Source organism: Prionailurus bengalensis, chromosome A1 (genome assembly GCF_016509475.1).
Source record: "Prionailurus bengalensis isolate Pbe53 chromosome A1, Fcat_Pben_1.1_paternal_pri, whole genome shotgun sequence".
Classification (NCBI taxonomy): domain Eukaryota; kingdom Metazoa; phylum Chordata; class Mammalia; order Carnivora; family Felidae; genus Prionailurus; species Prionailurus bengalensis.
Window position 1 is genome coordinate 169864701 of NC_057343.1, and position 24325 is coordinate 169889025.

Genomic DNA, 24325 nt, shown 5'->3' on the forward strand with positions numbered 1-24325 from the left:
CTTGCACTTCCCTTAGGAAAGTACCTCCAGGCAGAAAAGTGGGGCAATTTCAGGTCTTTCATTTTTCTTTAGGGTTCCAATCCTGTGCTGCCTGTTATCCTGTATCTAAAAACAGTTTCATATGTATTATGCTCACTTTTGTAGTTTTAGTGGGAAGATGGGTTTGATTCTAGTTACTATGTCAAGGCTGGAAGAAGTCCCTTACTTTAGTTGCTATTTTCTCTCTTCTTTCTAGCCTTCTTCCTAGCACAAAGGAATCATGGTTAATGATTATTGGTTTCTTTTGGCTCATTTCTGAGTCTCTGCTAATATGCATGATTAATTTGTTAATTCTAAATGACTAATACATAGAAATATAAGCAGTTCTGGAAGGATCTGTACTTCATATTTTATACCTGTTTGCTACTGTATGTGTCTCAATGGAATAAAATGGAAATATTCTATCATTTAATTAAAAAATTAATTTAGACTTTATTTCCCCAAAGTAAGTTAAACTAGTATTTACTTTCCTTATGGAAGAGCTGCTAATATTTTCTATTATCTTTGAGTAGATATTGTTTTATATTTTCTCATACTACCAAGTAATGATTAAAAAAAAACAACTCACCTTGTCCTGTATTTTCTTTCTTTCTTTCTTTCTTTCTTTCTTTCTTTCTTTCTTTCTTTCTTTCTTTCTTTCTTTCTTTCTTTCTTTCTTTCTTTCTGTATTATTTTTGGAGGGAAATACCAACATTTCTTTTTTTTTTTTTTAAAGGTTATTTATTTATTTTGAGAGAGAGCAAAAGAGCATATGAATCACCAGTTGGGAAGGGTATGAGCTGGGAGGGGCAGAGAGAGAGAGGGATTAGAGAGAATCTAACAGGTTTCATGCTATTAGCAGAGAGCACTTTGTAGGGCTAGAACTCACCAACCATGAGAGCATGACATGAGCCGAAATCAAGAGTCAAAGGCGTAACTGACTGAGCCACCCAGGGGCTCCTGTATTATTTTACTTTAGATATAATTTTGGCTTCTAGTCTGATGATTGATTCCTGTTATGCATGAGAGCTGCGATTTAATTTCATGGAAGCATCTGTACTAAATTTGGAGTGATACAGTGGAGGCTGGTGTTTCATATTTTAGGAGGCTCTATATTTGGAAGTGCTATTGTACTGTTAGGTCACAGTGTGCATGTATTTTGAACAGCTTGTAGATGGAATTTGACATAGTACATAAATCATTTTGTTTTCGATTATTTCTGATATTTAAATTTTCCAAGGCAATTCAGGTTTGAAGACAAAAAGAGTATTGTTTTTTATCTTTTCCACATGTCAAATATAGTCATCTTTATTTTTATTCTGTTTTTTTTTTTTATGCATAAGCCTGTACAAGATGTTTATTTATCTTCTAGAGATAACATTGTACTCTGTAAACTATTTTTCAGTTTGACTTTTTAACCTAATTATATACCTTGGACTTTCTCTATATCATTTCACATGAAGTTACCTTAATTTAAAAACATATATATATTTGTTAATGTTTATTTCATTTTTTAACTTTATTTTTTATTTTTTAAAATTTACATCCAAATTAGTTAGCATATAGTGAAGCAATGATTTCAGGGGTAGATTCCTTAATGCCCCTGACCCATTTAGCCCATCCCCCCTTCCACAACCCCTGCAGCAACCCTCAGTTTGTTCTCCGTATTTATGAGTCTCTTCTGTTTTGTCCCCCTCCCTGTTTTTATATTAGTTTTGTTTCCCTTCCCTTATGTTCATCTGTTTTGTCTCTTAACGTTCCAATGTGAGTGAAGTCATATGATTTTTGTCTTTCTCTGACTGACTCATTTCACTTAGCATAATACCCTCCAGTTCCATCCACATAGTTGCAAATGGCAAGATTTCATTCTTTTTGCTTGCCGAGTAATACTCCATTATATATGTGTATATATATATATATATATATATATATATATATATATACTTCTTTTTTTTTTTTTTAATTTTTTTTTTTTTTTAACGTTTATTTATTTTTGGGACAGAGAGAGACAGAGCATGAACGGGGGAGGGGCAGAGAGAGAGGGAGACACAGAATCAGAAACAGGCTCCAGGCTCTGAGCCATCAGCCCAGAGCCTGACGCGGGGCTCGAACTCACGGACTGCGAGATCGTGACCTGGCTGAAGTCGGATGCTTAACCGACTGCGCCACCCAGGCGCCCCTTTTTTTTTTTTAAATTTTTTTTTTTTTAACGTTTATTTATTTTTGGGACAGAGAGAGACAGAGCATGAACGGGGGAGGGGCAGAGAGAGAGGGAGACACAGAATCAGAAACAAATACTTCTTTATCCATTCATCCATCGATGGACATTTGGGCTCCTTCCATACTTTGGCTATTGTTGATAGTGCTGCTATAAACATGGGGGTGCATGTGTCCCTTTCAAACAGCATACCTGTATCCCTTGGATAAATGCCTAGTAGTGCAGTTGCTGGGTCGTGGGGTAGTTCATTTTTAGTGTTTTGAGGAACCTCCATACTATTTTCCAGAGTGGCTGCACCAGCTTGCATTCGCATCTTTGCCACTTTTTGATGTCTCTGTTATGGTGATTTTAGGAAGTTTTTTTTATTCTCAGTGCTTAGAAACATTTTAGGTAGTACCAAAGGTATCTAATTCATAAAGGTTTAAAATTATTTGTTAGCAAACATTTTGAGCTTTGTACCTTCTTAGAGATATTTTATGGATAATTGGTTTATGATAACTATGTAGTTCATGGTTATTGATCTCTTTGAATTTGCTGTCTGTAAAAGTAAGGATTCATTTAGAAAAAATAGAACCTACATTAGGTAGATTGTTTTCTTTCTTTTCTTGCTTTTTTTCAGTAGATAGGATTTGATGTAGAGAAATATGTATAAGAGTTTTGCAGTATTGGGGTTTCAAAATAGGTGAAAGAAATTAAGAGGTACAAACTCCCAGTTATAAATTAAATAAGTCACGGGGATGTAGAGTTCAGTACAGAGAATATTGTCACTACTATTGTAAATAATAACCTTGTATGGGGGCGCCTGTGTGGCTCATTTGGTTGAGCGTCTGCCTTTGGCTCAGGTCATGATCTCACGGTTTCGTGAGTTCTAGCCCCAGGTGGGGCTCTGTGCATTGACCACAGGGAGCCTGCTTGGGATTCTCTCTCTCTCTCTCTCTCTCTCTCTCTCTCTCTCTCTGTCTGCCCTTCCCCCATTCACACAGGCTCACTCGCTCTATCAAAGTAAATAAATAATTAAAAAATAATAATAACTTTGTATGGTGACAGATGGAAAGTACACTTGTAGGGAACATTTCTTAGTGTATGTAAAGTTGAACTACTATGTTATATACCTGAAACTAATATAATATTATATGTAAATTAAAGATAACAAAAAGATATTTAAAAAATAAACCAATTAAAGGTGGATTAATAGGAGAAAAGCAGTTTTTCTCAAAGATTTTATAATTTTTTTTCTTAATCTCCCATTATTTCTTATTTCCTAGACTTAACTTTAGATACTTTAGTTTCTTTTTTCCTCATTATTGTCAGCTCTCTCTTTTAGTGTTATTAACATTATTTTTTCTGTTTGTTTTTGCTTTTGATGAATTAATACATACTTTTTTTTTTGCTTTTCATTTCCTTCTTTGTATTTTCCTTAGATTTTATAGTGTTCTTCCTTTCCCAATTTCTAAAATTGAACATTTAATAAATTTATTTTTATTCTTACTTAGAAATGAAACTATAAAGTTTGTGAATCTTTCGGCAAATTGAGCTCTGTATCATAGATTTTGGTAGTCAGTATTTTATTTACTGTTATTTTCTAGGTCTTATATTAGTTTTACAAACTTTACTATTTGGCCTATCCATTTTTAAGAAATGATTTAATTATTTTTTCTTAAAAAATTCTGTCAGTGATTTTTTCTTTGCTTTTCCTTGTAAGAGGCTAGATAGAAAGTATAGTTAGTATGTACTATTTTCCATTCTTGAAGAAATTTATAAATTTTTTTGTAGTATAATATCATCTAATTTTTAAGAATATTCCATAGATTTGGGGCACCTGACTTAGTCAGTTAAGCATCTGACTCTCAATTTCAGCTCAGATCATGATCTCATGGTTTGTGGGATCGAGCCATGCATCAGGCTCCACGCTGACAGCATAGAGCCTGCTTAGGATTCTCTCTCATCCTGTCAATCTCTGCTCTTCCCCTGCTCACTCTCTCTCTGTCTCAAAATAAAGAAAGTTAAAAAAATGAATATTCCATAGATTCTTTAAAAATACATATCTTCTATACCTGGGGAGGTATATAGTTTTTATATGTAATATAGATCAAACATATTCATTATTAAATTACTTATTCAGATACTCTGCATTATTTATTTTTTTAGTTTATCTGTCATAGGTAGAGATGAGTACATTTAATTCTCCCACTACTTTTGATTTGTCATTTCATTTTCTACTGTTTTGCTTTGTGTGTTTTGATGTACTGTTTTCTGGAATGAAAAGATTCATGACAGTTATATGTTCATTGTAATTGATATTCTTCTGCATCATAATGTGCCCTTCTTTGTTTTATATTTTGGGTCTAGAATTCAATTTGAAATTATTTGGACATAATGACTACTGAATCCTATTGTTTATATTTTTCTGGGGTAGTTTTACTTGTCTTTTTGTTGTTGTATGTTATTTTATTTTACTGATGTTTCTTATATATTGCCTAGAGTGAAGTTCCCTCCTCTGATTTGATAATGTTTACCTGAATTTTCATAGATGTTTAACAGATAATATTTTCATACAATGTTTAACAGATGTGTTTAGTATAATTTTTATTTTGCAACTCATTTTTAATTGTCAATAATTTTTTGTTTCTTTTGCTTTCTTTCTTTTTTTAATGGGCAATGTTAACTTTCTTCAAAAAGTACTTTTGATAACTTAGATGGTCTGTATAGTTTTTTTTTCCTAAACATTCACTTAACTTTTGAAATTTAAAAATTTTAAACTTAAGTCCATATTTCTTTACAAACTTTAGATGTAGAGCTGTCTATACACTCTTCTATTTGAAAAGAGGGGAAATGGACATAATTACACTTTTCTCATCAAATTCTCATTCCTGGTTTTTGTTACTATCCACTAGATTTTTTTGTCTAGTTTTTTATAGTTACATTATTACTACATTTACATTTTGTAGCTCTTTTCTCAATAGTTAGGATATATTTATATTCTGTTTTATAAACTTAACCACAATGGTTGTGTTTAGACATTGTATTATTATTCTTTGCTATGATTATTTTTTTGAAGTTGAACTTTAGATGTTTTTATTTGTTAATATTTCTTAACTTATCTAGTGTTCAGCATCAGTGAGTAACTACTAGTAAAATCCCGTTATGAGGGATATTATCAGCAGAATTATTACCATTACGTAGGATTCTGTATAATAAAGAAATTTGAATGCCTGCCAGTGGCCTACAGTATTTTGCTTATTAGGTTACAAAGAGTTATGTTCCACAAATTATCCTGGTCAACAGATAATTTGTCTGTGCCCTGGCCATTCCTGTGCCATAACCAAAGAGCCATATCTGCAAAGTGCTGTACAAGTTCTATTGCAAATGTTGACGTACACCTTTACTTTTGTTTGTTTATCAAGCATCTGTTAACATTTTACTCTCTTCTCTTTATAACAAATATTCTAGTCACCTAATTCAAATTATATACTATCCAAACATTTTCTTGCCCACTCATGCATTCCTTTTAGGCATTGCTTCATAATTGTATTATGTGCTGCTGCTCTCCCTTTGTTGTATTAGTTGAGGATCCGTTAATTTTTTTCTTCCCTGTCATAATTGGCATTGCTATCATTCTATTTCTGGTTATAAACAATGAAAATATCTTTTAATGGCATGTATTTAATTCATGGTTTTCTTTTACATTTGTGCCTCCCTGCCTCCATCCCTCCCTTCCTTTCTTCTTTCAAAGAATATTTAGTAGCTATTTAAGGCATCACAGTAAATACCTAAATTAGTGAGGAAAGAGTTATGGTACCACCCCCCCTGGAGCTTGCATTCTGGTTGGGGAGACAGAAAAAAACCAAACAAGTATACATACAGATAGTTGTTTCAAGTGCTAAGAGAGAGAAAAGCAAGGATTACACCTACATAAGGTTTTATTGATTCCTAAAGGAAGAGATGGATCTTGCCAAGTGAAAGAGAGGGTGAGCTTTGAGAACGAGTGAATGTTCAGGAAACTGAAGGAAAACAATGGTTTATTTATTTAGTTGGGTAGAGAATAGCAAAATGTGAAGTTGGAAGGACAGACAGAGGATGGATAATCTGAGACAACTAGGTTTTAGAAATAAGTTGGATTTTTGTTTTTAAGTGCAAAGGAAAAGCAATGTAGGGTTTTTTTTTGCAAGAGAATTAGAATTTCTTTTGCTACTTTGAAGGCAGTGGATTGGGGAGGAGCAGGAGTAAAAAGAGGACACCAATTTGGAGGTTTTGTAATAATTTAAGCCAGGGATAGTCATAACTTCCAAAAGACAGTGGAGATGGAGAGAAGTGGGTGTATTTGTGGCAGACTTTGGAGAGAGAATCAGAAAGGCTTGCTGATAGATTGTTGGGAAGGGTGACCTGAACTTCAAAGGAGCAGGGACTTTTTTAGGAAGAGAGGTTTTATTTATTAGCTATTAGGATGTTGGGAATGGGATAAAGCCAGGTTTTTGTAAAAGCTAGAAGGTAAGTGGAAAGTTCTGATATGAGGTGTAAGGAGTTTTTAAGGAGTTTTTGAGGGTACAGGATTCTCTAGAGAGTTCCCGAGTCACATTAGGAAATATTGAGGGCAACATAGGATTGGTAATTGGCGTGATGATATATATCTTGGGATGCTTGGACTTCCCACAGTGACTACGGTAAACAGGACCGTTAGGCAGGATGAGATGTGCCCTCCTGGGAGGAGGAGGTCAATCTGACTTTGTTGTCTCACCTTTAATGTTGGCTTCCAAGAAGGCTTCTCTCCTAGGCCGCAAAGAGTCCTATGTAAAATTACAAAAATTTATTGCTATTAAGCACTTAGAGAATATTTAATTTTTGAAGATAGAGAATGAAACACTGATTCCTCTTATTTTTTCGTAGTTTTAACATTCTGGACATGCTACATAGTGTTTTCCCAGCATTGGATTTTTTAGAGTGAAAATACAAAATGAAAAAGGCCAAGTTACAGACGTTATTAGGATATTTAGTTTGTTTTTAATCCATGTTTGTATAGTTTTGTTTTTTTACTGTTTTCATCTTTGTTAAATTTTATATTTTAATGGAAGAGATATATCAGTTTTAAATTCCTTTGTGGTATCAAGAGCATATTATTAGTACTTAGAGTTTTGAATCTGAAAGTAAATATAAGGAGTTTATTGGTCACATTTTACTCCATGTTCATAATAACATTTCATAACTAAGAATGCCCTTCTCCCTAAAAAATGTACTCAAAGGTTAACTTTTAAAAAAATGTATATTACAGTTTATCAAAAACAAGATTACTAAGTTAGACCCTGGTGAGTTTTGACTATGACTAAGAATTTGATTCTTTTAGGCTATTATTTTGATTTAGATGCTTATTAAATTTTGATTTAGGATTATATCGGAACATTAACCAATGGAGGGTAATCCTGTTCATTCACAGATCATAAGTAATACCATAACAATTTATTCTAATCAGTAAATATCTGAAATCATACCTTGTCTACTTTTTTAATATTTAACATGGATCTTACCCAACCATGGTATATCTCCAACAATTGTTTCTGAATAGAATTTTGAAGATCTATAGTGAAGAGTATTCCTCAGTTGCTTTTTTTTTTAGTATCTAGAAATTAGAATATTTAATAACAAATGACTTGTTCTTCCAGCAGTATCCATATGCTGACTTGTCCCAAACCCCACCATTATGTGTGTCTGCTATTGATGGAATGTGTTGTGCTGGAAAAACCATTGAGAGCTAATGGTATTTACTAAGAAACGAGAATAGATAGAAATCCACAGATAACCAGTATTTAATACATAAGCAGCAAATGAATAGCAAGTACAAAGATTGAGAAGGGATTTTTAGGAAAAGGAGAAGACAAATTGGTATGTTGGAATATAAGAAGCCATCCAAACCAGAAAAGAAGAGTTTCAGGAAGGAGTGAATGGGTCAGCAAGATCAGATGCCACAGAAAGAAATGTTAAGAATAAAGATGGGTAAATATCTGTTGCATTTGACCATTAGGAAATGGTGACCTTACTGAGGCATCAGTATGGTGTAGGCAGAAGGATTATATCAACATATTGACAAAGAGACAAGAAGTGATAAAATGAAGACTGCAAGTGTGAACTCTCAAAGAGCCTTAATCCCTTTCCTCCAATACTACATAGTCTCTGATTACTAAATTTTGAAGCATTTGTACTTGAAGTTGAAGATGTTAAATCTGAGCCATTCATAGCTCCTTGCACAATTGCCAGAAACCTGGCATTTTTGTATTAATGTAATAATTTCTGTAAAACTAAATATTTAAAGTTCCAGAACACTTAAAGCACAGCTAAATGGCAGCCTTTAATACAAGGGCTAATTTTCTTTCTTTCTTTCTTTTTTAAAGTCTTGGCTACTTATGATTCAGCAGACAGAGCAACTTAGTAGAATAATGAAGACACATGCAGAGGACCTAAATTCTGGACCCTTACACAGGCTCACCATGATGATTAAAGATAAGCAACAGATGAAGAAAAGTTTTATAGGTGTTCATCAGCAGATAGAGGCAGAGATGATCAAGGTTTGTCTTTTTATTCTGGAATTCTTTTTCAAATTTGACTTTGAGACTCACTGAAATATTTCATCTTGTTTGACTTTTAAAAATTGTTTAGTCATCATTTTATTTATTTGTTTATTATTTTATTTTTGATTTTTTTAAAATTTACATCCAAATTAGTTAACATATAGTGCAACAATGATTTCAGGAGTAGATTCCTTAATGCCCCTTACCCATATAGCCCATCCCCCCTCCCACAACCCCTGCAGTAACCCTCAGTTTGTTCTCCATATTTATGAGTCTCTTCTGTTTTGTCCCCCTCCCTGTTTTTATATTAGTTTTGTTTCCTTTCCCTTATATTCATCTGTTTTGTCTCTTAAAGTCCTCATATGAGTGAAGTCATATGATTTTTGTCTTTATCTGACTCATTTTACTTAGCATAATACCCTCCAGTTCCATGCACGTAGTTGCAAATGCCAAGATTTCATTCTTTTTGCTTGCCGAGTAATACTCCATTGTATATATCTATCATACTTCTTTATCCATTCATCCATCAATGGACATTTGGGCTCCTTCCATACTTTGGCTGTTGTTGATAGTGCTGGTATAAACATGGGGGTGCATGTGTCCCTTTGAAACAGCACACCTGTATCCCTTGGATAAATACCTAGTAGTGCAATTGGTGGGTCGTAGGGTAGTTCTGTTTTTAGTTTTTTGAGGAACCTCCATGCTATTTTCCAGAGTGGCTGCACCAACTTGCATTCCCACCAACAATGCAAAAGAGATCCTCTTTCTCTGCATCCTCGCCAACATCTGTTGTTGCCTGAGTTGTTAATGTTAGTCAGTCTGACAGGTATAAGGGGGTATCTCATTGTGGTTTTGATTTGTATTTCCCTGATGATGAGTGATGTTGAGCATTTTTTCATGTGTTGGTTGGCCATCATTTTATTATTAGAAATAGGTTTTGGTGTCTCTAATAAGTGATATTTTATTCCTATTTATTATAAAACATTATTGATTATAAGCTGTACTATTACTTTATATACTCTTCTGAAAGAAAAGAATGCTGCCAATTAGACTATGATACAGTGCTCTCTTATCACTTTGAATTTTTATTTTTTACTTACTGCAGTAGCCCTTTTAAGTTTTATGAATTTCATTTTTACTATGCATATAATAGAAAAGAAAATACAGGCAAAATAAATGAGTTTTGATATTTCTAAAATTTTTTTCACAATCAGAGTTTGTTTTTTTCTGGGTAACTTTTTTAAATGTTTTTTATTATGAAAGTTTCAAATGTGCAAAAGGAGAGAGAATAGTAAAACAAACTCCTATTGACTGATCCACCCACATAGTCAAGGTTTTTTAAAATCTATACTCACCTCCATTTTCTAATACACTGAACCATTTAAAAAATTTCAGATATCATTGTATCCATAAATATTTTAGTATATATTGCTAAAATAAATATTAAAAAAAAAACTTAACTATATTATCATTAACCTACCTAAAAATAACAGTAATTTCTTAATGTTATTAAATATTCTGACTGTGCTCAACTGATTGTTTTTTAAATGTTTTTTTACAGTTGGTTCATTGGAATCATGACCCAAACATGCATTTGAATAATTTTAATCTGTAGGTGTCCCCCCCGCCATTTTTTTAAAGTTTATTTATTTTGAGAGAGAAAGAGAGAGCACATGCATGTGAAAGCAGGGGAGGGTCAGAGAGAGAATCCCAAGAAGGTTCTGCGCTGTCAGTGCAGAAAACCAGTGTGGGGCTTGATCACACAAACCCTGAGATCATGACCTGAACTTCAATCAAGAATTGGACACTTAAGCTGACTGAGCCACCCAGGCACCTACCACTCCCAACCTTTTAAAAATGCTATTTATTTGTGGAAGAAATTGGGTAATTTGCTCTATAGAATTGAAGTTCCTTAATTTTTGACTTTATTGTTAGCATCTTGTGATGTGATTTCACATATTTCTTCATCCTTCAATTTTCCTGTAAACTGGAGAGTAATTAGATTGGCTTGATAACATTCTGTCTACTTATTTTGGGCAAGAATACATGATAGGTGCTGGTATAGACTTCCTGTTTTTTTTTCCCCTATCAGAGATATCTAATGTCATCTTGTTTATCTATTTGTGATGTTAAACTTGTCTAATAGGTTCCAGTCCTGCTAGCCTGATCAACCTATGAAAAAAGTTTCTTTTCAGACATTTACCTAATAGGTTTAGAAATAATTGATGTTCACTGCTTAGATCCATTATTTTACTAGGGGTTGTAAAATGGCAGTATTTTACTTCTATCATTCCTAATATGATTGTTAGCTATAATTTTTCAATAGAAAGTTTTGTTATATCACCTACTTGGCTACCCTGAGGTATTGTTCATATACAAGAATCAGGATAAATGCTTGCTTTTTGCAATTAATAAGCCAGCTTGGAGAACATGAATTGGTTCTTTAGCAACTTCAGAAGTTAAGACTTCCAGTTTCCAGTCCGGCATATAAGAAGATTAGAAGTTGTCACTCATTCCTAACAAGGAGTTAAAATTTGAACAAATAGAAAAATCACCAATTGCTTTTAGATCCTTAAGAGAAGTGACGTGACAGGGCAAATGGCTCCCCCTAAAATTGGAGAGACAGACAAGCGAATACAGAGAATTACAACTTATCAGAGCAAAAGCCTCTCTGGGAAATAGTACTGGTTATAGGAAAACCTGGAGTGTAAGTGACAAATTCTGGAGGCTCAGTGTGGACAACTCTGACAGTTAAAACCTCCAGGAGGAGCTACTTATTGAGGGAACTACACACTTCTGTAAATTTTACCTCCTAGACCTCTACCAGGTTCTCACAGTGAATATTGGAGAAAAATCTCATGCTTCAGGAGGGAAAAGAAACCATTTTGCCATATGCCAAAGCATTCTGTTCTTAATAAAGTCGCTTAGGAGAAACTGTTTACCTGTAACCTAATTGATCTGGGGCAAGGGGGATTCATAACTCCGGTCCACTCTGAGTGGAGAGTGGGCTAGTGAGCTGAGGAACACATGTGAAGCTCATAGCCAGAGGTATAGGCTCAGTAAAAGACTGAGACCTAATCATAGGGTATAAAATACTTTCCCTTTTTCTGGCAGCTTATCACCACGTTAGTAAAGGCCTATTTAATCAGTTCCTTTTGCTCGGTACAATCTGCCTGGCAATCAAGAAAACATAACAAGGCATACCAAGAGCCAAACATGCAGAATTGGAAGAGACAGAACAAGCATCAGAACCAGACACAGCAGGGATGTCGGAAATATCAGACCAGGAACTTAAAACAACTATGAATAATATGCTAAGGGCTCTAATGGATAAAGTAAGTACGAAAGAGCAGATGGGTGATGTAAGCATAAAGTTGGAAATCCTAGGAAAGAACCAAAAAGAAATACTAGAGATCTAAAATAACTTAACAGAAGTGAAGAATGACTTTGATGGGCTTAATAGGAGATTAGACACAATAGAGGAAATAATCTCTGAAGTTGAGGATATATCAGTAGCATTCTATAAAACTGAAAGCAGAGAATACAGACTGAAAAAAAAAATGGAACAGAATATCCAAGAACTGTGGGGCAGCTACAAAAGATGTAACATATGTATAATGGAATACCTGTAGGAGAAGAAAGGGAGAAAGGAACAAGAAATATTTGAAATAATAATGACTGAGAATGTGTCCAAATTAATGTCAGACACCAAACAGTAGTTCTAGGAAGCTCAGAGAACACCAAACAGAATAAATGACCAAAAAACTACACCCTAGCCATGTTGATTTCAAGCTATAGATAATCAAAGATAAAGAAAAATTCCTGAAAGAAGCCTGAGTACAAAAGCACCTTAACGTATAGAAGAACATATAAGAATTACATCTGATTTCTCCTCAGAATTAAGTAGGCAAGAAGGGAGTAGAATGAAATATTTAAGTGTTGAGAGAAAAAACCCACTATCCTCGAATTCTATGCCCTGTGTCCTTCAAAAATGAAATAAAGACTTTCTTTGATAGACAAAAATTGAGGAAATTTGTATCCAGTGGACTGAGAAGGAAAATAATATAGGTCAGTAACTCAGATCTACATCATGAAAGGAAGAGCACTGGGGAAGGAATGTGAAGATAAAGTAAAAATTTATTTTTCTCACTCTTAATTAATCTAACACATAACACTTTATTGAAAATCGTAACAGCAACATTTGATTATGTACAGTCATGAATATATCTTGCGTGTGTATATATATATATGTTTATGTATGCTTATATATAAGTTAAATGAATGACAGCAATGATAGATGGGGAGGAGGAATTAGGATTATTTTGTTATTGTAAAATACTTATGTGGTATAGTGGTCCTTGCAATGTGGTATAATGGTATAGTGGTCTTTGAAAGTAGGCTTGCATTAGTTATAAATACATATTGTGAACTCTAGGGCACTTACTAAAAAAAAGTTAAAAAAAATGTAACTGATACGCTAAGAAATAAGAGAGGGTGGAATTGTATAAAATACTCACTTAAAACCACAGAAAAGTAGAAAAAAGAGTGTTAGAAATATGAACAAATAACAAGGATAACAATTAGGAAACTAACAAATATGGTACCTATTAATCCAAGTGTGTGGATAAGTACTTTGAAGGTCAGTGGTCTAAATGAGCCCATTAAGGGACAGATATTTTCAGAGTGGATTTACAAACAAGACCCAAGTATATGTTGTCTACAATAAACCCATTTTAGATATTAAGACACATATACATTGATAGTAAATGGATGGAGAAAGATATACTATGCTAATCCTAATCAAAAGGAAGTAGAAGTAGCTATATTAATTTCAGACAGAGCAGACTTTTAAGTGTTTTTTGGGTACAGAATCAAGGACCTGTATTTGTTTAGTCTTTCCATAGATAGAATAACAGATTTCATGTATTTATGTAATGACCACTGTCATGATTATTATGTAGCCAACAGTGATTGTTAGATACATCTTATTTTAAGTGATGTTACAATATCTGAAAAAACCCAAAACACAAAAACCAAAAAACTCATGTTAGAACTGGTAAATTGTTACAACTCAGTTATTCTGTATATTAAAATAAATATTTTTTAGAAAAAATATTTTATACATAGTATATTAATCTATTGGTCTTTAAATTTTAGATGATGACAGCATTATTTCTTGATTTGCTTTTATTTTTAAGAGATGTTTTTCTTTTTTCATATGGTGTTGAGTTTATCATTGATTTCTAAACCAGTTTTTAATATATTGTCTATAATGTATGTTAAGGAGCAACTCTGATCTATAAGCAATAAAAATATATTAGGACTTAAGTTCTTGACAAATATAAATTTAATAATTTAAAATTTGTTTTGCATTTCTTTTTGACAGGTTACAAAGACAGAATTAGAAAAATTAAAGTCCAGCTATAGACAGTTGATAAAAGAAATGAATTCTGCCAGAGAGAAATATAAAGAAGCTTTAGCTAAAGGTATGGCAAAATTATGAAAAATGTTTATTTTAGTGATTTTTATTCTTATCATTTGAAGATTGTCTTTAAAGTACCAGAATAATTCCACTTAGACCAATTCACATTTAAAAAATATCAAAATATGTCAAAATAGACTAATTGTCAGACTGTTTAATGTCTTTTTATTTTTTGTCTTTTTTTAAAAATGATGTAAATTAGTTTTTACTTTTTAGTAGTTCATACTAAATGGAATTATGTAGCACTTGTAAATAAAATGCAAGGAATATTTAAAAATTTCTCTCTAGAAGTTTAATTACTGAGTGTAAATAAGAAAAATAGGTTGTATTTGTTAAGATACCATTTTTAGCTCTCTTTTTGCCTATGGTATTTAAAAGCCACTAAAGCAGCCAGACCATTTTATAGCATTATTTGCCTTCATAGCTTAATTTTTTTTAATCCTAAAAAAATTTTTGTAATGTTTTTATTTTAGTTTTGAGAGAGAGACAGAGCATGAGTGGGGGAGGTGCAGAGAGAGTGAGGGAGACACAGAATCCAAAGCAGGCTCCGGGCTCTGAGCTGTCAGCACAGAGCCTGAGGCGGGGCTCGAACTCAAAGACAGTGAGATCATGGCCTGAACTGAAGTCAGACACTTAACCGACTGAGCCACCCAGGCGCCCGTTTGTAGCTTAATTTTATGTGCATATATTTCCTCTAACATTTTCATAAGAAGCTTTGGAAGTAAATAGAAAGAGAAACATATTATTTATGTTTCAAATAAGCATTTATGGTTATGAGTCTTTAAATGTGAGTAAACGGTCTTCATATTTAGATTTTTTTAATGATAAAAGTTGGAGGTTTTTAAAAAAATTCTTCCTGTCTAAATATAAGCGTTATTAGTAATTCTATCTTTTTCTTTTTACTAACATATTTCTCTTGGTCTTTTACTTGTGTATTATATTCTTACTTTGTGGAGGTAAATGAAATAAATAGCTCCTACATTTCAATGTATCTTGCACAATGGAAGCACCATGTTTATGTTGTTAATCCCAGTAGACTAAAAGAGATACTGATTTAACATGCAGGTCTCCCTCCTTCCCTTTCTTACGTCTTTCCTTTGTAATGATATAGTTTATTTTGGTTTAAAAAATGAAATCTAATTCTGATGTCATAATAAAATTTTAAATAGTTCTTATACATAGTACTTATACTATTGAAGATTTTCCACAGATAGTAATTTTTCTTTATTTTTTATTTTAATTTAGATAAAATACCATTTAGTGTTGTATTAATAATAGGAAGACTTTTTTTGTTTGTTTTTTATAAAGTTTATTTATTTTGAGAGACAGAGCAAGTGAGCAGGGGAAGGGCAGAGAGAGAATCCTAAGCAGGCTCTGCACTGTCAGCATGGAGCCTGACTCACAAACCATGAGATCACGACCTAAGCCAGAATCAAGAGTGGGTTGCTCAACCGACTGAATGAACCACCCAGGCTCCCCTGAAGCTGCATTTTTTTTAAGTTTAAAAAAAATTTTTAATGTTTAGTTTTGAGAGAGAGTGAGTGAGCTGGGGTGGGGCAGAGAGTGAGGGAGACACAGAATCTGAAGCAGACTCCAGGTTCTGAGCTGTCAGCACAGAGCCTGATGCGGGACTTGAACACACTAACTGTGAGATTATGATCTGAGCCAAGTCAGATGCTTAACTGACTGAACCACCTAGGCACCCCTGAACACTGTAGTTTTAATTAATCCCAAGAAATGTATTACGTGGCTGAATCTCCTGAAATTAAAATATGTGAACTTATTTACATTTCTCCTTCTAAAGGTATTAGTGATAATATTTTCCTATTTTCAAGAATTTGATTGCTCTTTATCAAATATTTGATCAACTTATATCCTGTGGAATACATATTTTAAAAATAACTTCTTGTATTATTGTGTTTGATATGTGACATATTACATTTCTTTTTTTATAATCAACACTATCTTTATACTCCTGTTTATGTGAAAAAGTGTAAAATTATATTTTTGAATACTTTGTTTCTGTTATCAAAGTGCTTTTTATATTTAACATGGAAATAGGGGTTCTTTTGTGAAGTTATTTATTCTTTATAAGGATGATATGATGGCAAATCTTCCAACATTTGCAGACTTAATGTCAGAACTTTAGTTCATCATATAGGCCAGAACAGGGCAGTTCTGAAATGGGTCCTAGGGACAGCTAGGCAGTGACAGTGAATACCCCCAGTATGGCTGTAGCATCCAGTCATTACTTTAGATATTAGGGGGTCTTAAAACACCAGTTTGACGTTTAGCTCCCAGCTAGAGAAGACAAGGCTTTGGGGAGACAAGGCTTTGGGGGAAACAAGGCCTGAAAATAATTCCTATAGTAAAAGGGTTAAATTCTGGATTTGATTGAGAATGGGTTCAGTTGATTGAGAAAGGGCTCAGTTACTATAACTAACTGGAGGTTTAGCAGTAGTAGATCAGCAGGAAGGCTAGGTTAATGCTGAAATTCCAAATTCCTGACCCCTGCTGTGTAGATTACACAAAATACTTTAAGTTTTTAATATTAAAATTTATATCCAAAGGAACATCAGTTAATATTGTTTAATGTAAAATATTACACTCATTTGCAATTTGACTGTGGCATTTTAATTAATTTATTATTATTATTATTATTATTATTATTATTATTTGTAATATACCTTTACTGTTAAACTTGTTTTGCTCTGGGCTGGGCTGAGAAAGCAAATATTTGTCTTAAGTTGACTTTGACTAATTCAAAACTAGTCTATTGATTATTATTTATAACATATAAACTGAGAACAACCAAAATAATTTTAGCTAGCCTGTTGAGTTGAAGTTAGTAATTCAGAATGTTTCTTTTTTTTTTTTTTTTTTTTTAAATTTTTTTTCAACGTTTATTTATTTTTGGGACAGAGAGAGACAGAGCACGAACGGGGGAGGGGCAGAGAGAGAGGGAGACACAGAACCGGAAACAGGCTCCAGGCTCTGAGCCATCAGCCCAGAGCCCGACGCGGGGCTCGAACTCACGGACCGCGAGATCGTGACCTGGCTGAAGTCGGACGCTTAACCGACTGCGCCACCCAGGCGCCCCCAGAATGTTTCTTGATAGCAGCATAGAATAATGAGTTCTTAAATGCAAAATATACAGATTTTACTTTCTTATTGTGGATTAAGTTCTGAATACTTTAATTTGGTTGAGCACTTGTTTAGGTTTAACCATAAAACAATTTTGTGAATGTATAAGTAAATGACTTCACAGAAGAACTCTTACAGGATCATATTGTATATGACTAAAGAAAGTTTTACTTTTCCTTTCCAATCTGGATATCTTTCTTTTTTTTTTTTTCTTTTCTTTTTCTTGCTAATTGCCTTAACTAGAACCTCTAGTATTATGTTGAATAGAAGTAGAAAGAGCAAAGATGTTTGTCTTGTTCCTCAACTTAGAGGGAAAATCTTTCAAAATCAAGTATTGAGTTAGGTATAGTTTCAAAATTCTTTTTCATCTGGTTGAAGTTCCTTTCATCTTCCTGCTTTCCTTTCTTTCTTTCTTTCTTTCTTTCTTTCTTTCTTTCTTTCTTTCTTTCTAAAATTTTTTTAATTTTTTTTTTTTTGGGGAGAGAGAGAGAGAGAGAGAAAGAGAGAGAGAGTGCGAGTGGGAGAGGGACAGAGAAAGAGGGAGACACAGACTCCAAAGCAGGCTCCAGGCTCCGAGCTGTCAGCCCAGAGCCTGACACAGGACTCGAACCCACAAATCAAGAGATCATGACCTGAGCTGAAGTCGGATGCTTAACTGACTGAACCACCCAGGTGCCCCTCTCTTCCTGCTTTAGAGTAGATGTTGGATTTTGTTCAATGCTTCCTTTGTATCTATTGAGATAAATATTTTTTCTTCTTTTTGTTTGATATGAATTACTTTGATTGATTTTCACGTTTCAAATATTACATCAATCTCACATTCCTGTGATAAACTCCTCTTTGTTATGATGCATAATCATTTTTTATATTGTTGGATATGGTTGGTTAAGTTTTTTAAAATAATTTTTTATCTATATCTTTGTTTCTTGTATTTTTGTCTTATTTTAATATAAAGGTAATTCTATTCTCTGAATGGTTACCTCCTCTAACTTTTTTTTTTTTTCAACGTTTATTTATTTTTGGGACAGAGAGAGACAGAGCATGAACGGGGGAGGGGCAGAGAGAGGGAGACACAGAATCGAAAACAGGTTCCGGGCTCTGAGCCATCAGCCCAGAGCCTGATGCGGGGCTCGAACTCATGGACCGCGAGATCGTGACCTGGCTGAAGTCGGACGCTTAACCAACTGCGCCACCCAGGCGCCCCATCCTCTAACTTTTTTTTTTTTTTTTAAGTTTTTTTAACGTTTATTTATTTTTGAGAGAGAGAGACAGAGCATGAAGAGGAGAGGGAGACACAGAATCCGAAGCAGGCTCCAGGCTCTGAGCTGTCAGCACAGAGCCCTATGCGGGACTCGAACTCACAAACTGCAAGATCATGACCTGAGCCAAAGTCGGTCACTTAACCGACTGAGCCACCCAGGTGCCCCCATCCTCTAACTTTTTAAGAAAGATTTGTGTTCAGTTGGTAATGGTTCTTAAATATATGTCGAATTTACTTAAGCCATCTGAGTCTGCTTGTTTCTATTTTTTTACTTTTTTTTGCAAAGATTTTAAAACTATAAGCTCATTTTTTTTTGATTGATATAGACTATTTAGTTTATCTGTTCTTTTTGTTTGAATTTTAGTAGGTTGTATCCTTCAAGGAAATGTCTATTTCATCTAAGTTGGTGAATTTATTGGTATTAAATTGTTAATAATTTTCCTTATTCACCTTTTTAATTTATAGAATCTGTGGTGACATTTTCTTTCTCATTCTTGGTATTGGTGATATTGATATTTTATGTCTCTTCTTTTTTTTTCCTAATCATTCTGGCTAGAAGTGTATCAATTTTATTAATCTTCTCAAAGATCAGCTTTTGGCTTTACTTCTGTTTTTCTTTCTATTCAATTGACTTATGCTCCAATCTTTGTTATTTCTTTCTTTCTGCTTGTTTTAGGCTTAGTTTGCACCATTTAAAACATTTTTTAAATGTCCTTGATGTGGAGGCTAAAGTCATTGATTTGAGAACTGTCTGTTTTATAATATAGTCATTTTGTGCTCTCAATTTCCCTAAGCACTGTTTTGGCAATGTTCCCCAATTTTTCATACACTGTCTTCATTCTCATTCAGTTCAAAATACTTTCTAGTGTCCCTTTTGTGTTTTAATTTGATCTGTAGGTTATTTAAAAGTGTGTGAGTTAGTTTTCTAAAGTTTTGTCGTTTTTCTAGAGACGTTTACATTTTTTATTTATAATTTAATTACATTTTGATCTGAGAATTTTTTTTATGACTTCATTTCTTTAAGTTTATGTGTACTTGTTATCTGGCCCACAGTTTGGTGTGTTTTCTTAAATGCTTCACTTTCACTTGATAAGAATGTGTATTCTGCTGCTGTTGGTTGGAGTGATCTATATTGTCAGCGTGGTTCAGTTAGCTAATAGTGTTTTTTTTTATTTTTTTATGTTGTTATGGATCTTCTGTCCACTTGTTATATTAATGTTTGAGAGAGGGCAATTGAAATCTCCCCCTGTAATTGTGGGTCAGTCTATTTCTTCTTGTAGTTGTCAGTTTTTGTTTTTGTTTTTGTTTTCATGTATTTTGAAACTCTGTTATTAGGTGACTAAGCATTTACAATTCTTATATCCACTTGATGACCCCTTTATTATTATAAAATAATCTTTATTATCCCTGGTAGTATTCTTTGCCATGCTATCTATTGTATCTCATATTAATACAGCCATTCCCACATTACTTTGCTTAGTGTTTATACGGTCTTTCTGGTTTTCATTCTTTAATCTGTTTCAGTCCTTATTTTTGAATTACATTTCTTGTAAGCAGCATATAGTTAGGTCATGCTTTTTTAGCTTTTTAATGTCTACCTTTTAACTGGGATTATTCAACTATACTTAATGTGACTTTTGATATTGTTATGTTTAAATATGTCATTTTGCTCTTTGTTTTATTTTCTTCCATTTACTCTTTATTTTCCTTTTCATTTTATCTACCTTCTTTTGGATGAACATTTTCTTGATTCCTTTTTTTCCTATTTTGTTGTCTTATTACCTATAACTTTTTGTTGTATTATGTTATCTTTAATTTACCATAGTGTATCTTCAACTGATATTATAATACTTTGCTTTTAACATGGAACCCTTACAATAGTGTCATCTTCCGGTCTGTGTGCTATTGTTGTAATATATTCCACTTTTGCGTATGTTGTAAAGTCCACACTACCTTGTTAATGTTTCTTTGTTTAAATAGTTAGTTATTTTTAAAACTACAGCAGAACACTTCATATATTTATCTATGTAGTTATCTTTTCTAGCATTTTGTATTCCATCTGGCGTCAGTTAACTTTTGCCTGAATTACGTACTTTAATGTTTCTTGTAATGTAAGTCTGTAAGTAATAAATTCTTTCAGGTTTACATGCTTTAAAAAGTTTTTATTTCACCTTTCTATTTGAATTGTATCTTTGTTGGATATAGAGTTCTATTTTGTCATTTTTTCCCCCTCTTTAGGTCTTTAAAGATGTTGTGCTAGTGTTATGTCATAGAGAAATCTATTCTAATCTTTATCTTTGCTCTACACATTTTATTTTCCTTTGGTAGCTTTTAGCTACTCTTTATCATTGGTTTTAAGAAATTTGGTCATGATGTCCATTGCTGTAGTTTTTTTTTTTTTCTTGTGGTTTTTGAGCCTGTTTTATCTGAGAATTTATAGTTTTCACCAGATTTGGAAAACGTTCAGCCATTATTTCTTCATGTATATTTTCTGTGTCCCCCTCTCTGTTCTCTGCTACAGACTCTTGCTGCATGGATTTTAGGCTGCTAGTGGTTGTCTCACAGCCTACTGATACTCTTCATTTTTTTCCCACTTGTCTTTTTTTTTTCTTTCTGTTTCATTTTGGTTAGTTTCTATGCTCTGTTTACAAGTACACTCATCTTATTTCCTACAATGTCTATGTTTCTTTAATCCCATGTAATATAGTTTTCATCTCAGGCGTTGCAGATTATGCCTGAATAATTGTGATAATGGGTCTTTTCCTAAAACTTGCAGCTGTCTACTTAATGCATTAACCTAAGTTTAGAGTCTTAGTGGACTTCATCATCCTTCTTCATTTGTTCTGAGAGTTTTATGAGTTTATTCATTCCCAGATTTTTTTTAAAACTCACTATAATCTTCCACTTGCTTATGTTGTAAAAAATATACATAATCTTTACCTATAAACCTACATTCAGTCCCTTGTTCATATGCCATGTAGTATTTTTTTAGAGTTAAAATGTATTTTTTTAAGAGTTGAACCATATGGTATTGATGAAGTGAATTTAAATACAGTTTTTGCTTTGAAGTTTTATAGTTTGCTTGAAGATATACTGAAGTGTCAGAAAACCTGTTCAAAATAACTCTCATAGTTATGTATTCTGATATAGCCTATTTAATTGATTCTGTGTGACTACAGTTATGTTGGCATTTTATATTTACCAAGACTCAAAATACCCACAATAACATTCGCGGAGGTTACTCTTATATGAGTAGAAGTCTGAATGCTTTTGCTTTATCACACGTCATATTTCAGGAAAAAGAAACAGGATGAGCGACTCCACGTTACAAATGCTTATAATAGTCTAGAGAAGTTTAAAAGGAGTTCTCTCCACCCACTTATATAACAAGAGTAGGGAAACAAACTCTCTTTCAAATTTTATTTCTTTATGGGAAACAAAACAGAGTGCTAAGAGATTTGTAAACTCCCTGATTATGTACAGGCCCTCACTTAACCTATGCAGACAGAATAAGAAGATACCTACTGCTAGAACTGTGGGGAGTTTGCTAGAAGTCTCATTCAAAAGTAAATTTTTCTGTAATTGGGAAGTAGATTTTCTTAAATTGCCTCTTCATGCATTATGAATAGTTCTGTGGTATTTTACAGCCAATTAAAATTGATTAGATCCATTGAGTTGTCTCTTTAGAGTACTTTAATTGTGAAAACCAGTTTGAAATGAGTCCAGATTTGAGACAGATGGTTAAATTTATGTTTAAATAAATCCAAATTTAAAAAAATGAGTAAAACTTTTTGAAGGCTCTTTTAGTTGATTTTCTCATTTTTAGTCCAACAAGAATGACCTTCCTATTCAATAATCTCTAAATCTTGGAGTTTTTAAAAACCAGAATCATGTATGCATGAAATGTGGAGGTTCCCTAGACAAATATTCTGAAATTCAAATTTACATCTCAGTTCAACATAAGGAGAAATGCTTTTTGGATATAGGACTTGCTAAAGACCAAAGCTAATAATAAGTTCAAGATGTATTTTTCGATCATCATTTCTGTTGATGTGGCTTTCCCTCCTCCCCCCCCCCTTTTTTTTTGACCTACTTATTAGTACATGATATATCAGCAGCTAACATATGGCATGAATGCTTTTCACTGCATGGAGCTTAATATGATAGGAACTTTATAAGGTCATAAAGAGTAATGACACTCTTTGTTGTTAATCCAATTTGCATTGGGTTAAAGTTGCAGAAATTGGAGTGACAGTTATAATATTCTCATTAGGTGCTGAAATATTATGTGGGATGGAATATGTCACATGATTCATTTATATTCTAGAGATAACTTCCTAAAATGAAAATAAAATTAAAGCACAATAATTTGATTTGTCCCTATTTTTCTTAGTTTTATTAAATAAACAAAGCTAAGTTTCATATACAAAGAGATTAAGAGAAACTATATCCTTTTGCTGATTTTCCTCTATATTTTATAGGTGAGCTCCTTAACAATATTAGTTTTGGACTTGATTACTAGAAAGATGATATAAACAGACGCAGAAGATAAAATTGTAATCTTTCTGTAACTTTTAGCTTTTTAAAAAATTTTATTTAAGCTTAAATTTATTTTTTAATAATAAAAACTATATCAATTTATGCATTTTCTTTTTATGTGCCAGGCACTGTTATTTGTACTAGGGATACTATAGATAACAAACCGTACAAAAATTCCTGCCTCTGTCAGCTTACATTTTAGAGAAGAAGATAGCTAATTAACACAACAAATAAGTGAAACATATAGTATGTTAGATGGTGATAAGTGCCATGGAAAAAAATGAAACACAGCAGGTGGATAGGATGTTGGGAGAATGATCAGGTCAAACCTCATGGAGAAAGAGACATTTAAATGAAGAATGAAGGAAGTGAGAAAGTGAAGTGTATGGTTATCTGAGACAGAGAGTACTCCAGGTAGAGGGAATAGCCAGAGCTAATTCACCGGGAGGGGATCATGTCTAGAATATTTGAGGAGTAGTGCAAATGCCTGTGTGTCTGCAACTGGTGGAGCGATAAAGGAAAGAGATGAAATCAGAGAGGAAGAGTGATGGTGAGTGGTGAAGGAGGCACAAATTATATAGGATTTTGGTCATTATCTTAAAGCACTTTGGCTTCTACTCTAAGTAAAATTGGAAACCATGGTGGGTTTTGAGCAGAAGAATGACAGGAATTGACTAATATTTTAATAGTATAATTTGGCATCCTTGTGGCAACTCCTCTGAGAGGTGGAGGGGGATGGAAGTAAGGAGATTATTTCCAGGCTATTGGAGAAATCCAGGCAAGGTTTTATGCTGGTCTGCACCTGGGGTGGTAGTGACAGAGGTGGTGAGAAGTGGTCAGTTTCTGGATATACAGTTGATTCTTGTTATTTACAGTAGTTATGTTCTGTGAAATCACTCTGAATGCTAAATTAGCATTAGCTGAGTACTGAATCATTGCCCCTAGTGGACATAACATTAGGGTTTAAGTTCCTATAAGCAAGGTCACAGCATTTTTGGTGACTGATTTAATACATCATCCTGTTTTATGTATGTGTCTGTTTAAAGACACCTTCTTTAATATATGTTGTTGATTCATTAACATTGAACTCCAAACCAATAGTGCTA

The 24325-nt window shown here is 33.3% G+C and overlaps 1 protein-coding gene across 2 annotated transcripts in view; it reads left to right on the forward strand.

Moving 5' to 3' along the window:
- The window catches only part of FER (FER tyrosine kinase), a 437406-nt gene that overhangs the window by 65831 nt on the left and 347250 nt on the right, over window positions 1-24325 (forward strand). For both annotated transcript variants that reach the window (XM_043595148.1, XM_043595157.1), the window contains 2 exons: window positions 8617-8790; window positions 14180-14279. In XM_043595148.1, coding sequence (XP_043451083.1) covers window positions 8617-8790; window positions 14180-14279 — 274 coding nt within the window. The remainder of the gene's footprint in view (window positions 1-8616; window positions 8791-14179; window positions 14280-24325) is intronic.